Here is a 19,046-nt window from a genome sequence, read left to right as displayed (position 1 = left end):
TACCGTTAATAAGTTTGGGGTCACTGACAAATGTCCTTGTTTTTGAAAGAAAAGCACATTTTTTGCCCATTAAAATAACATCAAATTGATCAGAAATACAGTTTAGACATTGTTAATGTTGTAAATGACTATTGTAGCTGGATACTGCTGATTTTTTATTGAATATCTACATAGGCGTACAGAGGCCCATTATCAGCAACCATCACTCCTGCGTTCCAATGGCACGATGTGTTAGCTAATCTTAGTTTATCATTTTAAAAGGCTAATTGATCATTAGAAAACCCTTTTGCAATTATGTTAGCACAGCTGAAAACTGTTGTTCTGATTAATGAAGCAATAAAACTGGTCTTCTTTAGACTAGTTGAGTATGTGGATCATCAGCATTTGTGGGTTCGATTAGGCTCAAAATGGCCAGAAACAAAGACTTTCTTCTGAAACTCGTCAATCTATTCTTGTTCTGAGAAATTAAGGCTATTCCATGTGAGAAATTGCCAAGAAACTGAAGATCTCGTACAACACTGTGTACTACTCCCTTCACAGAACAGCGCAAACTGGCTCTAACCAGAATAGAAAGAGTGCGAGGCCCCAGTGCACAACTGAGCAAGAGGACAAGTACATTAGAGTGTCTAGTTTGAGAAACAGACGCCTCACAAGTCCTCAACTGGCAGCTTCATTAAATAGTACCCGCAAAACACCAGTCTCAACGTCAACAGTGAAGAGGCGACTCCGGGATGCTGGCCTTCATTTGAAAAAACCACTCCAGGACTATTCACAGTTCTACAAGAAACAGTATTGCCATATAGGAGAAATGCCTTTCATCATATATTTTCCAAGAGAATCTTAGCTAGAACACATCATTTCTCAAGATATCAACAATTGCTTCAATAAAAGTCTGAAGAATACATCACAAAACAAGATAGCTAAGAAGCTAAGATATGATACATCACTATCCATCACATCCACAACCGTTATGGATATTATTTCTTGCTTTGAATATTGAGGTTTCAAAGGGTCTCTCTATAACTGTGATTGGCTGTTATAGACCCCCCTCTACTCTCGGTGATGCATTTTCTTCTTTGAGACACCTTATGTCTCAACTTCTTTACAGTGAAATGATCTTGATTGGTGATCTCAACTGGTGTTGGTTAATGCCGGTGTCTGATGATTTAAAAATGTTTTGTAATTCTATGAATCTTACCCAGTTGATTAACTCACCCACTCGCCCAAATCTAAAATGCCCAGATAAATCTACCCTGATTGATTTGATATTGACAAATGTTCCACATAAATATTCTGCGGTTGGTGTTTTTTGTAATGATTTAAGTGGCCATTGTGCTGTTGTTGCTATTAGAAATACTAAGATTCCTAAGACTAACCCACGTTTTATTCATAAGAGAAATCTGAAGTGTTTTAATGAGCAGGCTTTCTTTCAAGATTTGTTTTATTTTGACTGGAGCAAGATTGAGCTTATCCCTGATGTGGAAACTGCCTGGAAATTCTTTCATGATGGTTTTCTCCAAATAGTAAACAGACATGCTCCATTCCGCAGGTTCAGGGTTAAAGGGAGGGATAATCCATGGTTTTCTTCTGAGCCGTCTTGCATTGTTCACGACCGTAATCTAGCCTGGGCTAAAGCAAGGAAATCGTGTTCTGATGCTGATTGGCTTGTTTTTAGGCAGTTACGAAACAAGTGTTCTTTTCTTCTTAGGAAGGCCAAGTCTGAATATTTTATGTCTGTTACCACTGATAACCTGAATGACCCTAGAAAGTTTTGCAAGGCTAATAAGTCTATGTCTGGTAACAGCAATGCTAATGAATTACGTCATGTGTTTTGAAGGACTCTGTTGCTGTATATGACAAAACAGAAATGCTGAATTGTTTCAATGAGCACTTTGTATCATCTGGTAAGCTGTTTGATTCAGTGTCCTCTGTCTCTGTACAACCTTGTGTGGATGAACCAGTGAGAGCTGGTCAAACTTTTAGCTTTTTGCCATTCTCAGTGCAGGTGGTACATAAAGCCCTGAAATCCTTAGATCAGAGAAAGCCTGCAGGTCCTGATCTTTTGGATCCCTGCTTTTTAAATCTGGCAGCGGATTTCATAGCTGAACCACTTACATATCTGTTCAATCTAACTCTGGAATGTAATGAAATTCCAAAGATCTGGAAATCAGCATTTGTCCTGCCACTTTTAAAAGGGGGAGATCCAACTCTGTTAAATAATTATAGGCCAATCTCAAAGCTGTCACCCCTGGCGAAAATACTTGAAACCCTTGTGAGTGAACAGCTAAAAGAGTTTTTATTTACTAACTCTATTTTATCAATGTACCAATCGGGTTTCAGGAAGAAGCACAGCACAATTACAGCAGCCATGAAGGTTTTAAATGATATCACTGAAGCTCTTGACAAAAAACAGCTTTGTGTCTCACTTTTTATTGATCTCTCTAAGGCTTTTGATACAGTTTATCATTCTGTTGATCATGCATCAATCTCTAAGGCAGAGATTGTCGAGTGTAGGTCTTTCAGAGCATGCAGTTGCATGGTTTGTTAACTATCTGTCTGATAGAACTCAGTGCACTGAATTTGATGGGCTTAGGTCTGTTAAATTGTCTGTCTTTAATGGTGTGCCCCAAGGCTCTGTGCTTGGTCCTCTCTTATTCACTATTTATATAAATAATTTTGACAAAAATGTCCAAAATGCGCAACTTCATTTTTATGCTGATGATACTGTTATTTACTGTTGTGCCTCATATCTTACAAAAGCTTTCCAGAACTTGCAAACTGCTTTTTATACTGTTCAACATACCTTGTGTCAATTGAAGCTTATCCTCAATACTGACAAAACTAAACTAATGGTGTTTTCTAAAGCAAGAAATAGACCTCTGAACCTTTCACCTATTACTACCTGTCAGGGCAAGGAGATTGAGGTTGTAACCTCATATAAATATCTTGGAATTTTGATTGATGATGGCCTCTCTTTTAAAATGCATATTCAACAACTTACAAAAAAAATTTAAGCTGAAATTAGGATTTTATTTTAGGAATAAGGCTTGTTTTTCTTTTGAAGCCAGAAGGAGGCTAGTATCAGCTACATTTACGCCTTTACTAGACTATGGGGATATTTTATATATGAATGCTTCCGCTCAGTGTTTGAGATCAATTGACACCCTTTACCATGGCACTTTGAGATTTATTTTAAACTGCAAAACCCTTATGCACCACTGCACTTTGTATACCAGGGTTGGCTGGCCTTCTCTAGTCACTCGTAGGCTCAGTCACTGGTATACTTTTATTTACAAAGCCATTTTGGGTTTACTACCTTTTTATTTGGGCATTTTTATTGTTCAGAAATGTGGTGAGTACTCTCTTCGTTCGCGGGACTTTATCCTGCTAACTGTTCCAAATGTCCGAACTGAATTTGGTAAAAGGGCTTTTATGTACTCTGCGCCATCGTCTTGGAACGCCTTACAAAATACTTTTAAACTGGAAGAACTTGTCCCGTTTGGTATTTTTAAATCACTGATGAATGATCTTGAGACTGATTCCCTGACATGTCATTGTTTTTAATTTGCTGTTTTTGATTTTGTTATACTCTTATGGTTTTTACTAGATTACTGTAGTTTTTCATGTTGTTTGTCTGTAATTTTTGTAATGACTTGGCGCTGCCTATCTTGGCCAGGACGCTCTTGAAAAAGAGATTTTAAATCTCAATGAGCCCTTCCTGGTTAAATAAAGGTTAAATTAAATTAAATTAAAATTAGAGATATAACGCTGAAAAAGGATACTGACAAAAAGAGAGAACCCAATTATAGACAATATAAAACCTTGATGAAATTTTACTTTACAGAGAAAGTTTCAAGATGATCAGATGTAAGGTGCAATTCTTACCCCCCAAAATGTAAAACCTTATGGATGTTACATTGCCTGTCCCAGTCACCCCCCATCTTTACAAGACTGTAGAACATGCAAACAAAACTCAAGACACTTCAATTTGGTCTGTATTTCTTCAATAACATTCTCATCTTCATAACTAATACTGAGAGACAGCCGTGAGTGGAAAAACAAGCTCTGTGAGCCCTTTCTAAAAGCCATGAAATATGAAATTTGAAAAGCCTTTTTGAGAAATGGCCACCTACTCTGTAATGGTCAAAATCCATGCAATTTCTTACTTCCTACTTATTCATCATCTCTAGCACTACCCCAACATTAACATACAGTATGTGAAAATGGCACATTTCGATGTTTTGTAGTAAAACAAATAGTGGAAGATAAGTGTTTCCAATGTCATCATCAACCAATTAGTAGGCAATTAGTGCCTACTCATAATTGGTTAAAATCACACGATGCACACCGATGTCAATGGAAACACTTATCATCCTCTATCTCTTTTACTATAAAACCTAGAAACGTGCCATTTTCACATGTTGATACTGGGGTGGTGCTAAAGATGTTTAATATGAAGTTGAACAATTGTGAAACCCCTTTACATTTTTCAAATAAAGAATGAGCTCCAACATATAAAGGATAATTATGAACGTGGTTTCATTTGGAAATGAGTAACATTATTTGTGCATGCTCAGGTTGACTTTTACATGGAACCGGTCATCTACTTCAATGTAGTTACTAGTAATGTAACTTGGGAAATGTACCCATTACTGTGATTCAACATCAACTAGGCTTGGGCAGTATTGTCACGCTGGTATAAAGGATTTTAGAGACAGGCACAGGAATACACAATAGGGTTTTTAATACACCCAAAACAAACACGTATACAAAAACACTGGGCCGTACCCAAACAAAAGAGCGAGGGTAAACCTCGTTGAACGACACGGGACGATACCCATAATACACAATATATAAAGCACGCAGCATAACAGCTGCACCAACACATAGGTACTCACACCACCAACGGACATGGGAACAATAACCGACAGAGGGAACAGAGGGCACATATATAACATACTAATCAGGGGAAATGGGAACCAGGTGTGTGTAAACAGACAAGACAGTCCGGGGTTGATGATAATGAATCCCGTTCAGTGAAGCCTAGAAAGCCGGTGACAAAGACCTCCGGAACTGGTGAACAGAATGAGCAGCAGTACCGGGGGGATCCGTGACATGTATACCGTATGTACCGGGGTATTTGGAAAAAGCCATGGGATGGTTTTTCAATACTATTTATTAAAAGTTTTTCAATAAATGAGAATATTTGTTGCTACTTTTTAAGTTAACACCTGCAGTCAACTTGTGCAATACGTTAGGATATAAAGATTGAGTTCTTCATATCACCTGTCACATTATTTTGCATTATGAAGTTTCCGTAGTTCCCCAGTACAGTTGAGCCAGTCACGTGTTTGTTTATAAATAGCACAACTGGAGAAAGCGGGAGCTGGTGAGTCCATAGCATTCTATATCTATCGGCGAGTCTCTGTTGGGCAGAGAACATGAGGTGATGAAGTAAGTTACACTTGTATGCAATTCACTACTAAATGTTTGCCATCAGATATCTTATAATTACTTTCTGCCAGAAGTCAAAGAGCTCTGAATGAGCTCTGGAATGAGCTCTGGAAGAGCTCATTTTTTCCCTGTGCTTCCTACTAGCGTTTTTTGTTCTCCTTCATTATTCTCCCCTCTGCTACACATGCTGCTCTTCCTTCAGAAAAGCATTCATCACAACTTTGTTTATTTGCGCAATTTCTAACTTTATGAGCTGAATTTGCCTGTCTTTGCAATTAGCTTGTTCGTTTTCGCTCGTTAGCATTTAGCTAACAGCATTATTGTGATTTTGCTATTAGTTTGTGCTAATTGTGTTAGCATTCTGGTAATACAAGCCAAATAGGCTTTTCTTGCGTTTATAGCAAATCCTTGTGTGCTATGCCTGTAATACCATAAATGCCAGGATAAGAGAAGGACGGTATGATAATATTAAAATCTGGATACTGCCCAAGCCTAACATCAACTACTATCAAGTACAGTACGTCATTGTGTTAAAAAATGTAAATGAAAGGTATTGAATGTGATGTTGATGAAATGTACAGAAGTAGCTACCTCAGACAGATAGCAGGACAGGGCTCATACAGGGGATTGGTTAGTCCAACAGACAGCCCAACGATTAGTGCAATGACAGCGAGCAGGATCAATAGAACAAAGCCAAAGATGAAGAGTTTCTGCCAAGGACAGAAACAAAGTGGTTAGATTAGGTTTATAGTGCATGACCCAAAACACTACACTGATTTTAGTGAAACCAATATTCTGTCAATGCCTGTGGATTTGGGACATGGAGACGTTTTGACATTCAATTTAGACATTAGATATTAGTGATGGGGGAAAAAAATCGATAGTTACATGTCATGATATTATTACATGTATATAGTGAGCAATAAAATCATAGTATTGAATCACAAATATCATATCGGCACCTAAGTAATATCGTCATATCGTGAGGTTCTTGGCAATTCCCAGCCCTAGTAAATATGGCATGTAGACATTCTGTCTGGCATTTTAAATCTTATCAGTATATGATACTGAAATAATATTTTTCTTCTGACCAAACCCTTCAGAGCTATTGCATTGGTTAAAAGAGTCTAACTTGAGCAGTATTATACAGTATTATTAGTAGATACACCATGTGACCTTCCGTTTGGGGAAAAGGAGACTTACCCTCTGGGATTTTTTTCTAGTATCTCACGGCTTTTTTGGTCTCCTCTTTGGCACGGCCTATGTATTCAGCTGCGTTGGAGACATTCTTCTCTATGCTGTTGACCATATCCCCCTTTTAGACAACACCACATGAGTTCCATATAGTTTTGACAAAAAACAGAACTAATAATATTCTGGACAGCTTTACAGTACTGCGCTACAATACCTGATTCTCCACCAGCATGGCCATGTCCATGAACATGGCATGGAGCTCCCTGATGCTGGACTCCAGGCGGATGATATCCTGGTGCCGTGACTCAATCTCATTCAAGTCCTGCCGCGCGATCTGAGAGTCCGAAATAATCTGAGGGAGGGGTTGGGAGACAGGACGACAGCCAATGAGACAGTATAATTAATTCAAATACATACATATGGGATGATTGGTGTTGCATTTAAACAGAATATTATTTGTTTTGGAATACGTTCAAAGCACCACCTGAGTTATCTTGGTATACTAGATAGTATTGGTAGTTGTCTGGTTTGTCCTAAGAAAATAATGGATGAGGAAGTAGCATCCGACAAAAGATGGAGATTGAGGAGGAACTTACATCAGATGTAAAAATGGATGAGTTTCCACTCTCCAGCATGTCCTCCAATTCCTCATTGCTAGTCACTCTCCCAGCTATAACCAGGAAAGAAAATACTTTCACCAGACAGGTGCTAAAGCATCAGCAGAAAACAAAAAACGTATTCTCTCTTTTCTATGGGGAGAATAATCTCTGTAGTCATAACCACAGTGTTATGATCTAGGGCGGCTATTCCTCAGAGGGAATCAACCCTCACTGCCTAATATGATCAAACCCACAGTGGCTTACAAACAAACTGGGATCATGTAAGCCCTTCCACCCCAGTGAATATATATAACCTATGATCAACGATTACTATACAGCACAGCCATGAGCCCGCCACTGGCCATGTGACCAGCTTCTCTATAGACAGGTGTAGAGGCAACACTAACACACTTCTCTTCCAGCTGGAGTCTGCAGTAGTAGAGAGTCTCATTAGGAGTATCCTAAGGGACTGGAGAGGTTACATCTATTTTTGTTATCAACAATTATTCTCATTCATGACAAATACTCCATATGAACAATACATGGGTTTCTGCCATGGTTTCTTTACAGCTAGTCTCTTTAGCATCTCAAGCCAAATCCTTGACTATCATCCTATATTTTATGTGGCCGATTGGTCTAATGGCCTCATTATCCATACCATGACAATAGACAATAACATAGAGTGGAACCGGAATCGTTGCGCTATCTGACGATGGGCAATAGGCAATCATATGATAGTTTGATTGGAATTGTGAACACTGTAGCCTATGTGTTATTATTCGTGGGAAAGAAAGCTGCTAGGTGTGGTCGGTTTCCTTTCCGGGTTCCTGTCTGCCCTGCTGCTAGCCCAGCTTGTGACTGACTTATCTCCAGCTGTCTCTGGATCCTTCAATTGCTTCTCTCCCTAAACGACACTTGAGTCTTGTTGTACTGAGTCATGACATCCACAAACTTCCTGGAGAGCACTGTGTGCTGTGGGGTTAGAGAAAACATAAGGTAAAGAGAGGATAGAGGAAAGAGAGCTTCAACCACTGGCAACAGTAAAGCGGATAAAGGCTCAAACTTTTGAAAGGGTGAGATGTCAAACAGCCATGTCAAAATATGGTGGCAGATAGGGCTGGGCGATATGGACAGAATTTCATATCCCGATATACAGATGAAGTCGGAAGTTTACATACACTTAGGGTGGAGTCATTAAAACTCGTTTTTCAAACACTCCACAAATCTCTTGCTAACAAACTATAGTTTTGGCAAGTCGGTTAGGACATCTGCTTTGTGCATGACACAAGTAATTTTTCCAACAATTGTTTATTTCACTTATAATTAATTGTATCACAATTCCAGTGGGTCAGAAGTTTACATACACCAAGTTGACTGTGCCTTTATACAGCTTGGAAAATTCCAGAAAATTATGTCATGGCTTTAGAAGCTTCTGATAGGCTAATTGACATAATTTGAGTCAATTGGAGGAGTACCTGTGGATGTATTTCAAGGCCTACCATCAAACTCAGTGCTTCTTACATCATGGGAAAATCAAAAGACTTCAGAAGAAAAATTGTAGACCTCCACAAGTCTGGTTCATCCTTGGGAGCAATTTCCAAATGCCTGAAGGTACCACGTTCATCTGTACAAACAATAGTACACAAGTATAAACACCATGGGACCACGCAGCCGTTATACCGCTCAGGAAGGAGACGCACTCTGTCTCCTAGAGATGAACATACTTTGGTGCGAAAAGTGCAAATCAATCCCAGAACAACAGCAAAAGGACCTTGTGAAGATGCTGGAGGAAACAGGTACAAAAGTATCTATATCCACAGTAAAACGAGTCCTATATCGACATAACCTGAAAGGCCGCTCAGCAAGGAAGAAGCCACTGCTCAAAAACCACCATAAAAAAGCCAGACTACGGTTTGCAACTGCACATGGGGAAAAATATGGTACTTTTTGGAGAAATGTCCTCTGGTCTGATGAAACAAAAATAGAACTGTTTGGCCATAATGACCATCGTTATGTTTGGAGGAAAAAGGGGGAGGCTGGCAAGCTGAAGAACACCATCCCAACCGTGGAGCATGGGGGTGGCAGCATCATGTTGTGGGGGTGCTTTGCTGCAGGAGGGACTAGTGCACTTCACAAAATAGATGGCATCATGAGGGAGGGAAATTATGTGGATATATTGAAGACATCAGGCAGGAAGTTAAAGCTTGGTCGCAAATGATTCTTCCAAATGGACATTGACCCCACGCATACTTTCAAAGATGTGTCAAAATGGCTTAAGGACAACAAAGTCAAGGTATTGGAGTGGCCATCACAAAGCCCTGACCTCAATCCCATAGAACATTTGTGGGCAGAACTGAAAAAGTGTGTGCGAGCAAGGAAGCCTACAAACCTGACTCAGTTACACCAACTCTGTCAGGAGGAATGGGCCAAAATTCACCCAACTTATTGTGGGAAGCTTGTGGAAGGCTACCCGAAATGTTTGATCCATTTAAACAATTTAAAGGCAATGCTACCAAATACTAATTGAGTGTATGTAAACTTCTGACCCACTGGGAATGTGATGAAATAAATAAAAGCTGAAATAAATCATTCTCTCTGCTATTATTCTGACATTTCACATTCTTAAAATAAAGTGGTGATCTTAACTGACGTAAGACAGGGAAATTGTACTAGGATTAAATGTCATGAATTGTGAAAAACTGAGTTAAATGTATTTGGCTAAGGTGTTTGTAAACTTCTGACTTCAACTGTAGGTCATTTCACTTCCCGATAACGATACATATCACGATATACACATTTTCTGTAAATTCAATTAATAAATAGTTTACATAAAATGACTACATGTAAAGGCCTATTTCTTATTACATTTTGAATTATACTCAACAAATAAAAGATATTTGCATTTGGTACCTTGGGACGAGTGTTAGCACCTACTCACGAAACCCCAGTGTCTCGACCGTGTAAATTGGGGCCATGTCTTTCCAGATGTAAGTTGTAACGGCAGCTGTTATCTCCTTCCATCTTCGTGATTCTTTGCCATATGCTGTGTCGCGGGCAAAAGCCTCTTGCAACGTCTGAGTTGGGGGTTTGTTTTGAGCACTCGACCGTACTTTTTTGGGTCTCATCCATAGACTCTCTCCGTAATGTTTCACTTGATTCTTGCGTAGGTGGTAAAAGAGGTTAGTGGTGTTTGTGCCTGTTGTCAGGACCGGCCTGCGGCATATTTTGCAGAGGACGGTTTTCTGGTCCGTGTCAGACTTTTCATACCCAAACCACGTCCATGCGATCGAAGTAGCCCCTATTTCAGGTACGGTCTCTGTGCTCTGTCACGTTCACTCTCCTCCATGTTTATTTGTGTTGCAAATTTCCTTCCACACAACATGTGTGGAAGAACGCAAAGCGACATCCAATTGACAAAAAATATTGCTGTAAAGAGTGTGATTTGCGACACAACGAAATAAACAATAAAGCATAATATGAAACGATAGATGTTTTTCTGTTGTTACACGATGTATATCGTCATATCGCCCAGCCCTAGTGGCAGACATGGTAAACTTATACAGGTATACAGGTACGTTAGCCTCCAACAATCTCTCTGTCCTTAACCACAACCTTTAAGAATTCGCAAAAATGTGAAGAATGAGTCTCAGGAAGACTGTTTCCTGACCTGGGTTTTCTGAATGCGGAAATCAACTGAGGCCCTGTTAGAAACATCATCCTTGGGCAGGCTCTGCTCCATAGCTGCAGAGAACAGAAAGAACAGTGATTACAGTAGCTATAATAACACCTCAGACAAATCCCCCACATCTACCTTTCTAAATCTAGCGAGCAGAATTCGGGATAGGCATTTGATCCTGTCATAATAATGACAAAATGACAACAAATAATTTTAAAAATGTACTGTACGTGGTGGTGATAAACTTCCATTTTAGCCTAACTCTCACAGAGTTGGCATTGCTTGTGATCTCATTGGTCAACCGGTCAAGTTCATCTTTCATCTCTTCAGGAAATATCAGCGACAGAAAATAAATGCATTATTGCACATTTCCAAAATTGTCCTGGAAAAATATTAGCATTAATCATATCACTTGGCAATGCTTCTATAACAATAATAACCTATTCTTCATATAGATAAGAAACTACACCTACCACCCACTGGGCAGAAGTCAATTCCAACGACTATTGCACGTTGGTTCAACATAATTACATTGAAATGACGTGGAAACAATGTTGATTCAACCAGTGTGTGCCCATAGTAACCATTAGACAGCTATCACTGAATATGTGGGCAAACAAATATTTACTCCCTCTTGGGCCATTCCCAGTTAATATTATTGTGTAGCAGATAGTTGATACTTTGTTACTCTGCTGGTAATACTGATGCTGCTGTGTTGCATTATAGAGTCAACTGAGGGCCTTTGTCCATGCAGGCCTTGATTAGCTCCTCATGCCTATTCAGTCTCCACAGTGGATCAACTCTGAACAAGCACAGCGTAACTTGTCCAAGTAAAATGGCCCTGCTGCTGCTAGAGGGGTCAGCCAAAGCCCACCCACAGACAGGTCTATGAAGGCTGGGCCATGGCATTGATTTCTATACAGGCTTCCAGACACCGAGCCATCTATTTGTATTGAGTCATGTGTTTCTTCCTGAAGGAGACAATGATGTTAGAGGAAGTAAGAACGTTTGTTTATTTTTGTTATTATGACTTTAGAAGTCACCATGCAAATATCAAGGCCCATATTTAGTCATGCAAAAGTTTTGAATTCAACACTTTAAATTGCATACTTTTGTAGTATAGAGAAAATAAATGTTGAAGACAAATAGGAGAGGAGCAACAACATAGCTAGATCTCAAACCGCCTTCACTTTGGGAACGTTGGGAACGTGGCGGAATAGCCTAATACACTTTATTTACTTACCCCTTTTTCTCCCCAAGTTCGTGGTATCCAATTGGCCTCATCGCTGCAACTCCCGTACGGACTCGGGAGAGGTCGAAGGTCGAGAGCCGTGCCTCCTTAAACACAACCCAACCAAGCCGCACTGCTTCTTGACACAATGCCCACTTAACCCGGAAGCCAGCCGCACCAATGTGTCGGAGGAAACACCACACACCTGGCGACTGTGTCGGCATGCACTGCGCCCAGCCTGCCACAGGAGTCACTAGTGCACGATGGGACAAGGACATCCCTGCCGCCGAACCCTCCCCTAACCCGGACGACGCTGGGCCAATTGTGCGTCCCTCATGGGTCTCCCGGTCACGGCCGGCTGCGACAGAGCCTGGACTCGAACCCAGAATCTCTAGTGGCACACCACTGCGCCACTCAGGAGGCCTGTCTGACAGAGGGTTTTAATTGATGATCAACTTACTCTGATCTGGATTGGGTGCAGACAGGATCATGCTGTGCCTCTTCCTCACCTCATCTACTTCAGAAGATATTTTGACAATCTGCCCCCTAACCTCTTCCACCTGAGTCATGCACATACAGTATTTTCAGTCTTATTTCAATGCACAGACACTTGCAATATTTTACAGTAATCATCTAGCTCATCTGAAAACAAACAGTACTGACTTGCCCTTCTGAAAAACCCTTTCATAAATCCATCTGTCAACTGTGACCTCCTCCTCTGCTTGTGTTCTGCTCTGTCAAGACAAAAGTGTGAAGACACAGTCAGTCCATTGTTAGGGAGTAAAGCCTCTTGCACACTGCGCATAAATGTGAGGCTCAGTACTCTGTGAAAAGCAAACAAGTTGACAAGACATTGAAGACAATGATATTATAATGACATGGCATATTATTAGCCTGGCTGACGCGACTCACGTGATGTCAACCAGGGTTGCATTCCCTAGACCGAGAATATAAAATAATACAATAGAAGGCTACATTAATGCCTGATTAGATCAGTGACATCATATTAGTAGGCTACGTGTACTTATTGGGGTTAATTCACCCAACCGGTCCTTCATCGCTATGTCCGATGCGTTTTTGGCTGGCTAACGTTAGCTAAGTAATGCAAGCACTTCTCAACTCCATCGCATCTAGCTCTGGTACAAGTGGCTAGCTAACTTTGCTTGCTAGGTCTGAGTTCAACAAACACCCATTTCGATTTGGCATGACATGGGGAAAGTTTATTCTCTTTCAATCATTAGCTAAGGAAACGTTGTCCAACTCCTCAAAACCAGGCCTCAACCAAAATGCACCATTAGTTTGCTAGCTGGTTGTGGCAGACAACATAATTCGCATGATTCTCCTCGTCAGAATGGGATACGCCACTCCTCTACCAGAGGCTCGCACCCAGCACTACTCCTGTGACTGCAGTTGTTATTCAAGTTATTGTCCACACAGTGGCGATGTTTAATAACATACTGTATAGTGTGCGATTGTGAGCGACCTCCCCTCCTCTCCTCTATCTCCTTTCCTTTTCCCGCCATGATTCACCTGGACGCAGGTGATTCCAAATCTACCGGCCACCAATTTCCAACATGTAAGAATAGTTTATTTTAGACTAGGTTGTAGTTGTAGTAATTATATTTCTATGTCCAGACCATTAGTCTACAACAGGCCCAAAGGATAAAGAACATGAAACGGGAGGGAGTCACAATTAGATGAAGGCATCCTACAGCGATGGATTTGAATTCAGGTATGAGTACAGTAGATAGGCCTGCCAGAATATCGACTTTCAATTCACTCAATCCAATTTAGGTCTATCTAAGGAATTCGATTGGGCTTCATACCTGCTTACATCAGTGCACCTGAATATGTGCCTTTTCTATTCCCTTCATAAAGATGACAGTCCAAATAAATAGCCTAAAATACAGTCAGCATCCATCCCTCTCCATCAGCATCACTGTCCGTTTTGATCTGACATGTCAAAAGGACACAGCTCTGTAATTTTGTAGATTAGATCTCTATTGGTTTTTATATTTTTTTTTAATTGATTTTGGACAGTAGGCCTATGCGCACGCCATTATCTCTAATTAGGATACGCACTTGATATTTGCTATTTACGCACGCTAGGCCCCACCTTGGGTTTCCAATGCTCTAAAAAATGACATCACGTTTTGTATTCGCACATCCAATCGAACAGCCCGGAGAATTCCTCCACTCAGTGCAAACCTAGTATAGACAGACAGCAGAGCGCATCAAGCAACAAGTACCCAAATCCGTCGCTGAAATAGTGCAATATTTCTTATTCTGTATTGAGAGACATGGATTACCAACTTTTGGGGAAATTTTGAATGGACACGCACTTTATAATTATGATGTCCACCGCTTAGTTTTATTGCAGTTTTACAAAATGTTAAGTTTTGAGAGAAAGTTTTCTTTATTGGAGACATGGACTAATAAATACCCAGAGAAGAAGATTGCTTTTTTTTTCAGCATCTTGGAATAATGATTTATGCTTTCTGGATCGATCGTTCATTGGGGATTTAAACAACAATAATCATTATATATATATAATATATATATATAATCTATTTGTAGTTGTAATCAAGCCATGGAACTATTATTCGAAATTCTGTTTGTAACTACTTTTGTCACTTTGATTCGGGTAATTTAAACAGTTATTTTTTTAATGTCCTTCACCATTATGTGTAGGAAGACTACTGCAATGTTGCAATGTTGAGTTTATTTGATTTATTTACAGGTTAATGGTGAAGTAAAGCCAAAGCCATCCAAGCATCCAGGTAAATCGAATTATACTTCATGTTAAATGTGGATTCCCTTAGCTTGATGTTCTATATTGTGTCTGAAATTAACCTAGAGCCTATGATGAGTATTATTGGTCATTTAGCTGAATATATATATAATGTTGAGATGATGAATTATTGGTTATGGCTTACCATAAGTGTAACTTATGGTAATAGTGGTTTATTAAGCAATACAAAATGTGTTTATTGAATGAGATACCCAAACATCAACAATTGAGCTGTATCGTTTATATTTTGAATCCTAAAAGACACACGGAGCAATGCCAGGAACATAACTAATTGAAATAGCATGATTAGGGAGAAGTCCCATCTGGAGCTTTGTTTACCCATGAACTCTCCGTCCAGGCCTGCAGGTCTTGGCCACAGCCTCACACTATTGGCCGCTGGATTCGGTGGATGGGATCCATGGACTGTGGGACCAAATTGGAAACAGACCAGGTCATGTTAACGGAAGTGATATAAGTATGTGCATAGACCTATACTTAGGAGTAGAATACCCAGTCTTTTATATTCTTTGTCTGCATGGTCTACAGCTGTTATTCACTCCTCCTTTCAATTCACCTTTTTGTCCGTCTTGCAGCCACCAAGTCCTTGCTTTAAAAGGTGCAGCTGTGTGCAGTGCTCAAATTTGATTACAGTCAAATTTGCAAAAACAAATGAACAAAGTAGAGAGTCAAGACAAGAAGTCTGAAGGCTACCTTACACCCCTGTTAACCCTTGCTAATGTACATCAAAGCACTGTGGTGTTATAATAAACAGAATGGGATAAAAAGCTTATCCTTCACCCGCAGGTATATTTGATGCAGACTTTCCAGATGAATGCTAAGACTATTGAATGACCTGCCTTTTGTTTGCTAAACTGATTTCCAAAAACCTTACTGTATTATTTTAACTATGGAAGCACCAATAACATTCCTAAATGGGACAATAATTGTGAAGCGTCAGGTCTAGAACGGTTTTGGAATATTTCCACACAAAATGTGCTTTGATCCTAAAAAAAAGGGGGAATGATTGATCTGTTCCTCCTTGAGCACTGTTTACTGAGCCCAACATCACACTTAATCTCATCCCTGCTCATGCACCACATCCCTCACAATGCCTAGTGTCTGTGTTTGACTCTCACTGGTCTGGTGTGTCCTCTGGTTGTTTTGTGTTATTCATGTGTATGTATGTGAATCACCTTTTTCTCCCTTGTCTGTTTGTTTTCTATGTTTCATCCAGCTCTCCAAATCCACAAGCACACTGTGCTCCCTTCCTCCCATAACTCTTCCTCTGTGTATACCAATGACTCTGCCTACACTAACATTTCTGCAACAGTAGGTGAGGAAAATCACTGCTCACTGAAATGAATGTGTGTGTATAGTCAGTCACCCTGTTCTGTTGGTGTCACTGTAGTGCTATCTATCATGTTAAGGTTATTCAGTCGCCATAGTTTTGTACGTTGTGTACCAGTGTCACACACTGTTGCCTGAAGGTGTTGAATTTGTCTCTGTGTGTGTGTGTGTGTAAGACGGTGTGTGAAGTCAGGGAAAAAGAGCAGAGACTGCAGTGTGTAAATCGTGATTAGACAAGCTTTGAGTATGGAGGTTATCAGATCTGTTTCTAGAGTGCTGTAAAGTTGAGCTTGACTTTTGAACCTCAATACACCAGGACGATTTCATTTTGTCTGCTGACGTGATTTAAGGCAGGAGAACATCAAAGATAAATCCTTGGGTCATAGCTGGCTACCATTCATAAAATGGTAGACCATTATGCAGTGGAAACACCCAATATTTGGTGCAGTTCATAGAATCTGTTCATAAATCGATGATACTGGTTTGCCTAATTGTTTGCCTATAAAAAGCCTACTTCAGAGACAAAACTGCCTATTTTTCTCATCAGAAAAAATAATGTTGTTCTTTCATCCTCCTGTAGACATAGTTGAAGGGATGGTCAACAAGGGCATCTATCTGAATGGAGATAATGGCGGCACCTTTCTCCACTTTGGGAACTACCAGAACTCCTGCATTAGTGACCCCACTCTGTGTGGTCCTGAGGGTGAGTTCTGCCTCCCTCGATCTCATCTCCCCAACATTCTACACAGTAGATGTGTAGTGACTATCTAATGCGGTAACTCACGAAAATCTAATTTATGGCATTTAATGTAGATCTAAATGTATTATAATTAGCATGATTTGTGGTCTGAAACAATTTCCCCTATTTTTAAATCTTTAATAAATCTATGTTCATGTTTTTCAGGGATTACATTTTCCTTCTTTTGGAAGAACCAGGAGGCAGAGTCACGTTTTGCAATAGCCTCTGGAGGGAAAGTCATCTCTAATGGCTTCTCTGTCTATGCCAATGCCTACGCTGGATACGTAGAGTTCTACACACGAGGCAACTCGAAGAGGTGGAGGGCTAACATCAATATACCAGGTATTTAAAATAATACTTTGGGATTTTGGCAAAGAGGCCCTTTATCTACTTCCACAGAGTCAGATGAACTCATGGATTCCATTTTTATGTCTTCGTGCAGTTGATAGCATGCGTTAGCACTTCCAATCATTGCGCTAATGCTAGCAGATACCCATAGACTTCCAGCCATTGCGCTAACGCTTGTTAGCATTGGCTCATGAAACTACCTCTAACTACCTTCATACTGGACACAGAAACATAAAAATGGTATCCACAAATTCATCTGACTCTGGGTAAGTAGATAAACGACTTCACTGCCAAAATCCCAAAGTATCCCTTTAAAAAAAGGAAAACCATTAAGGTGAAAAAGTTGATCAAATTCATTATGAATCTAAACAATAATTAAAACTTTTTTTATAAACCTGGCCTCCGATGTGGGTGGTGGGAGGAAAAATGAAGGGGAAAAAAATATTTTGGGGGATTTTTATACATATTATTATATGAATCCATGAGGAATGTATTGTGGTTTTCAATAATGTTTTCATTTTTAACCATAAATGTAAATGTTTTGGTTGATTGTATGTAGATGGAGATACAATCATCAGCAGATACTGTTGGTCCCAGAGAGATTTTATGGATTCAATAATGGATTCAATAATGGACTCAATTAATTCTTTATCTAAAACTATAAATGTGTTACTTTTTACTGACAAGCCTATTTCCATATTGTTCTGTAACTACAGTAAATACTGAACAGCATTCTAATACTGCATATGTACACTATATATACAAAAGTATGTCGACACCCCTTCAAATGAGTGGATTCGGCTGTTTCAGCCACACCCGTTGCTGATAGGTGTATAAAAGCGAGCACACAGCCATGCAATCTTTATAGACAAACATTGGCAGTAGAATGGCCTTACTGAGTGACTTTAAACGTGGCACCGTCATAGGATGCCACCTTTCCAACAAGTCAGATCGTCAAATTTCTGCCCTGCTAGAGCTGCCCCGATCAACTGTAAATGCTGTTATTGTGAAGTGGAAACGTCTAGGAGCAACAACGGCTCAACCACGAAGAGGTAGGCCACACAAGCTCACAGAAGGGGACCGTCGAGTGCTGAAGCGTGTAGTGCGTAAAATCGTCTGTCCTCGGTTGCACTCACCACTGAGTTCAAAACTGCCTCTGGGTGCAACGTCAGCACAAAGAGCTTCATGAAATGGGTTTCCATGGCTGAGCAGCCGCACACAAGCCTAAGATCACCATGCTCCATGCCAAGCGTCGGCTGGAGTGGTGTAAAGCTCACCGCCATTGGACTCTGGAGCAGTGGAAACGCGTTCTCTGGAGGGATGAATCACATTTCACCACACTTCACCATTTGAAACGGGTTTTTACACATTTTTGTAAATATCACATTTACATAAGTATTCAGACCTTTTACTCAGTACTTTGTTGAAGCCCCTTTGGCAGCGATTACAGACTCAAGTCTTCTTGGGTATGACGCACCAAGCTTGTCACACCTGTATTTGGGAATTTTCTCCCAGTCTTCTCTGCAGATCCTCTCAAGCTCTGTCAGGTTGGATGGGGAGCGTCGCAGCACAGCTATTTTCAGGTCTCTCCAGAGATGTTAGATTCGGTTTAAGCCCGGGCTCTGGCTGGACCACTCAAGAACATTCAGAGACTTGTCCCGAAGCCA

At 40.2% G+C, this 19,046-nt stretch overlaps 2 protein-coding genes across 4 annotated transcripts in view; one reads left to right on the top strand and one right to left on the bottom strand.

Moving 5' to 3' along the window:
* Nucleotides 1-5,600: 5,600 nt before the first annotated feature.
* Nucleotides 5,601-13,558, bottom strand: LOC115200041 (syntaxin-2-like). Its single transcript, XM_029762718.1, is given in 8 exon segments — nucleotides 5,601-6,164; nucleotides 6,658-6,769; nucleotides 6,863-7,000; nucleotides 7,245-7,318; nucleotides 8,111-8,219; nucleotides 10,915-10,988; nucleotides 12,615-12,888; nucleotides 13,067-13,558. Coding segments are annotated over 6 exon segments (606 nt in total). The 5' UTR covers nucleotides 12,730-12,888; nucleotides 13,067-13,558; the 3' UTR covers nucleotides 5,601-6,164; nucleotides 6,658-6,673.
* A 136-nt stretch (nucleotides 13,559-13,694) lies between these two features.
* The window catches only part of LOC115200040 (adhesion G-protein coupled receptor D1), a 47,025-nt gene continuing 41,673 nt past the window's right edge, over nucleotides 13,695-19,046 (top strand). The window contains exons 1-6 of one of the 3 annotated variants that reach the window (XM_029762715.1): nucleotides 14,351-14,798; nucleotides 14,895-14,934; nucleotides 15,304-15,420; nucleotides 16,180-16,278; nucleotides 16,873-16,995; nucleotides 17,197-17,373. In XM_029762715.1, coding sequence (XP_029618575.1) covers nucleotides 14,745-14,798; nucleotides 14,895-14,934; nucleotides 15,304-15,420; nucleotides 16,180-16,278; nucleotides 16,873-16,995; nucleotides 17,197-17,373 — 610 coding nt within the window. In that variant the 5' untranslated portion in view covers nucleotides 14,351-14,744. Of the gene's footprint in view, nucleotides 13,887-14,350; nucleotides 14,799-14,894; nucleotides 14,935-15,303; nucleotides 15,421-16,179; nucleotides 16,279-16,872; nucleotides 16,996-17,196; nucleotides 17,374-19,046 lie in introns of those variants that run through there. The other 2 variants (XM_029762717.1, XM_029762716.1) reach the window with 2 other exon arrangements.

Source organism: Salmo trutta, chromosome 9 (genome assembly GCF_901001165.1).
Source record: "Salmo trutta chromosome 9, fSalTru1.1, whole genome shotgun sequence".
Taxonomy (NCBI): Eukaryota; Metazoa; Chordata; class Actinopteri; order Salmoniformes; family Salmonidae; genus Salmo; species Salmo trutta.
The sequence above is the reverse complement of the archived record's forward strand: the minus strand, read 5'-3'. Positions and strand labels throughout refer to the sequence as shown.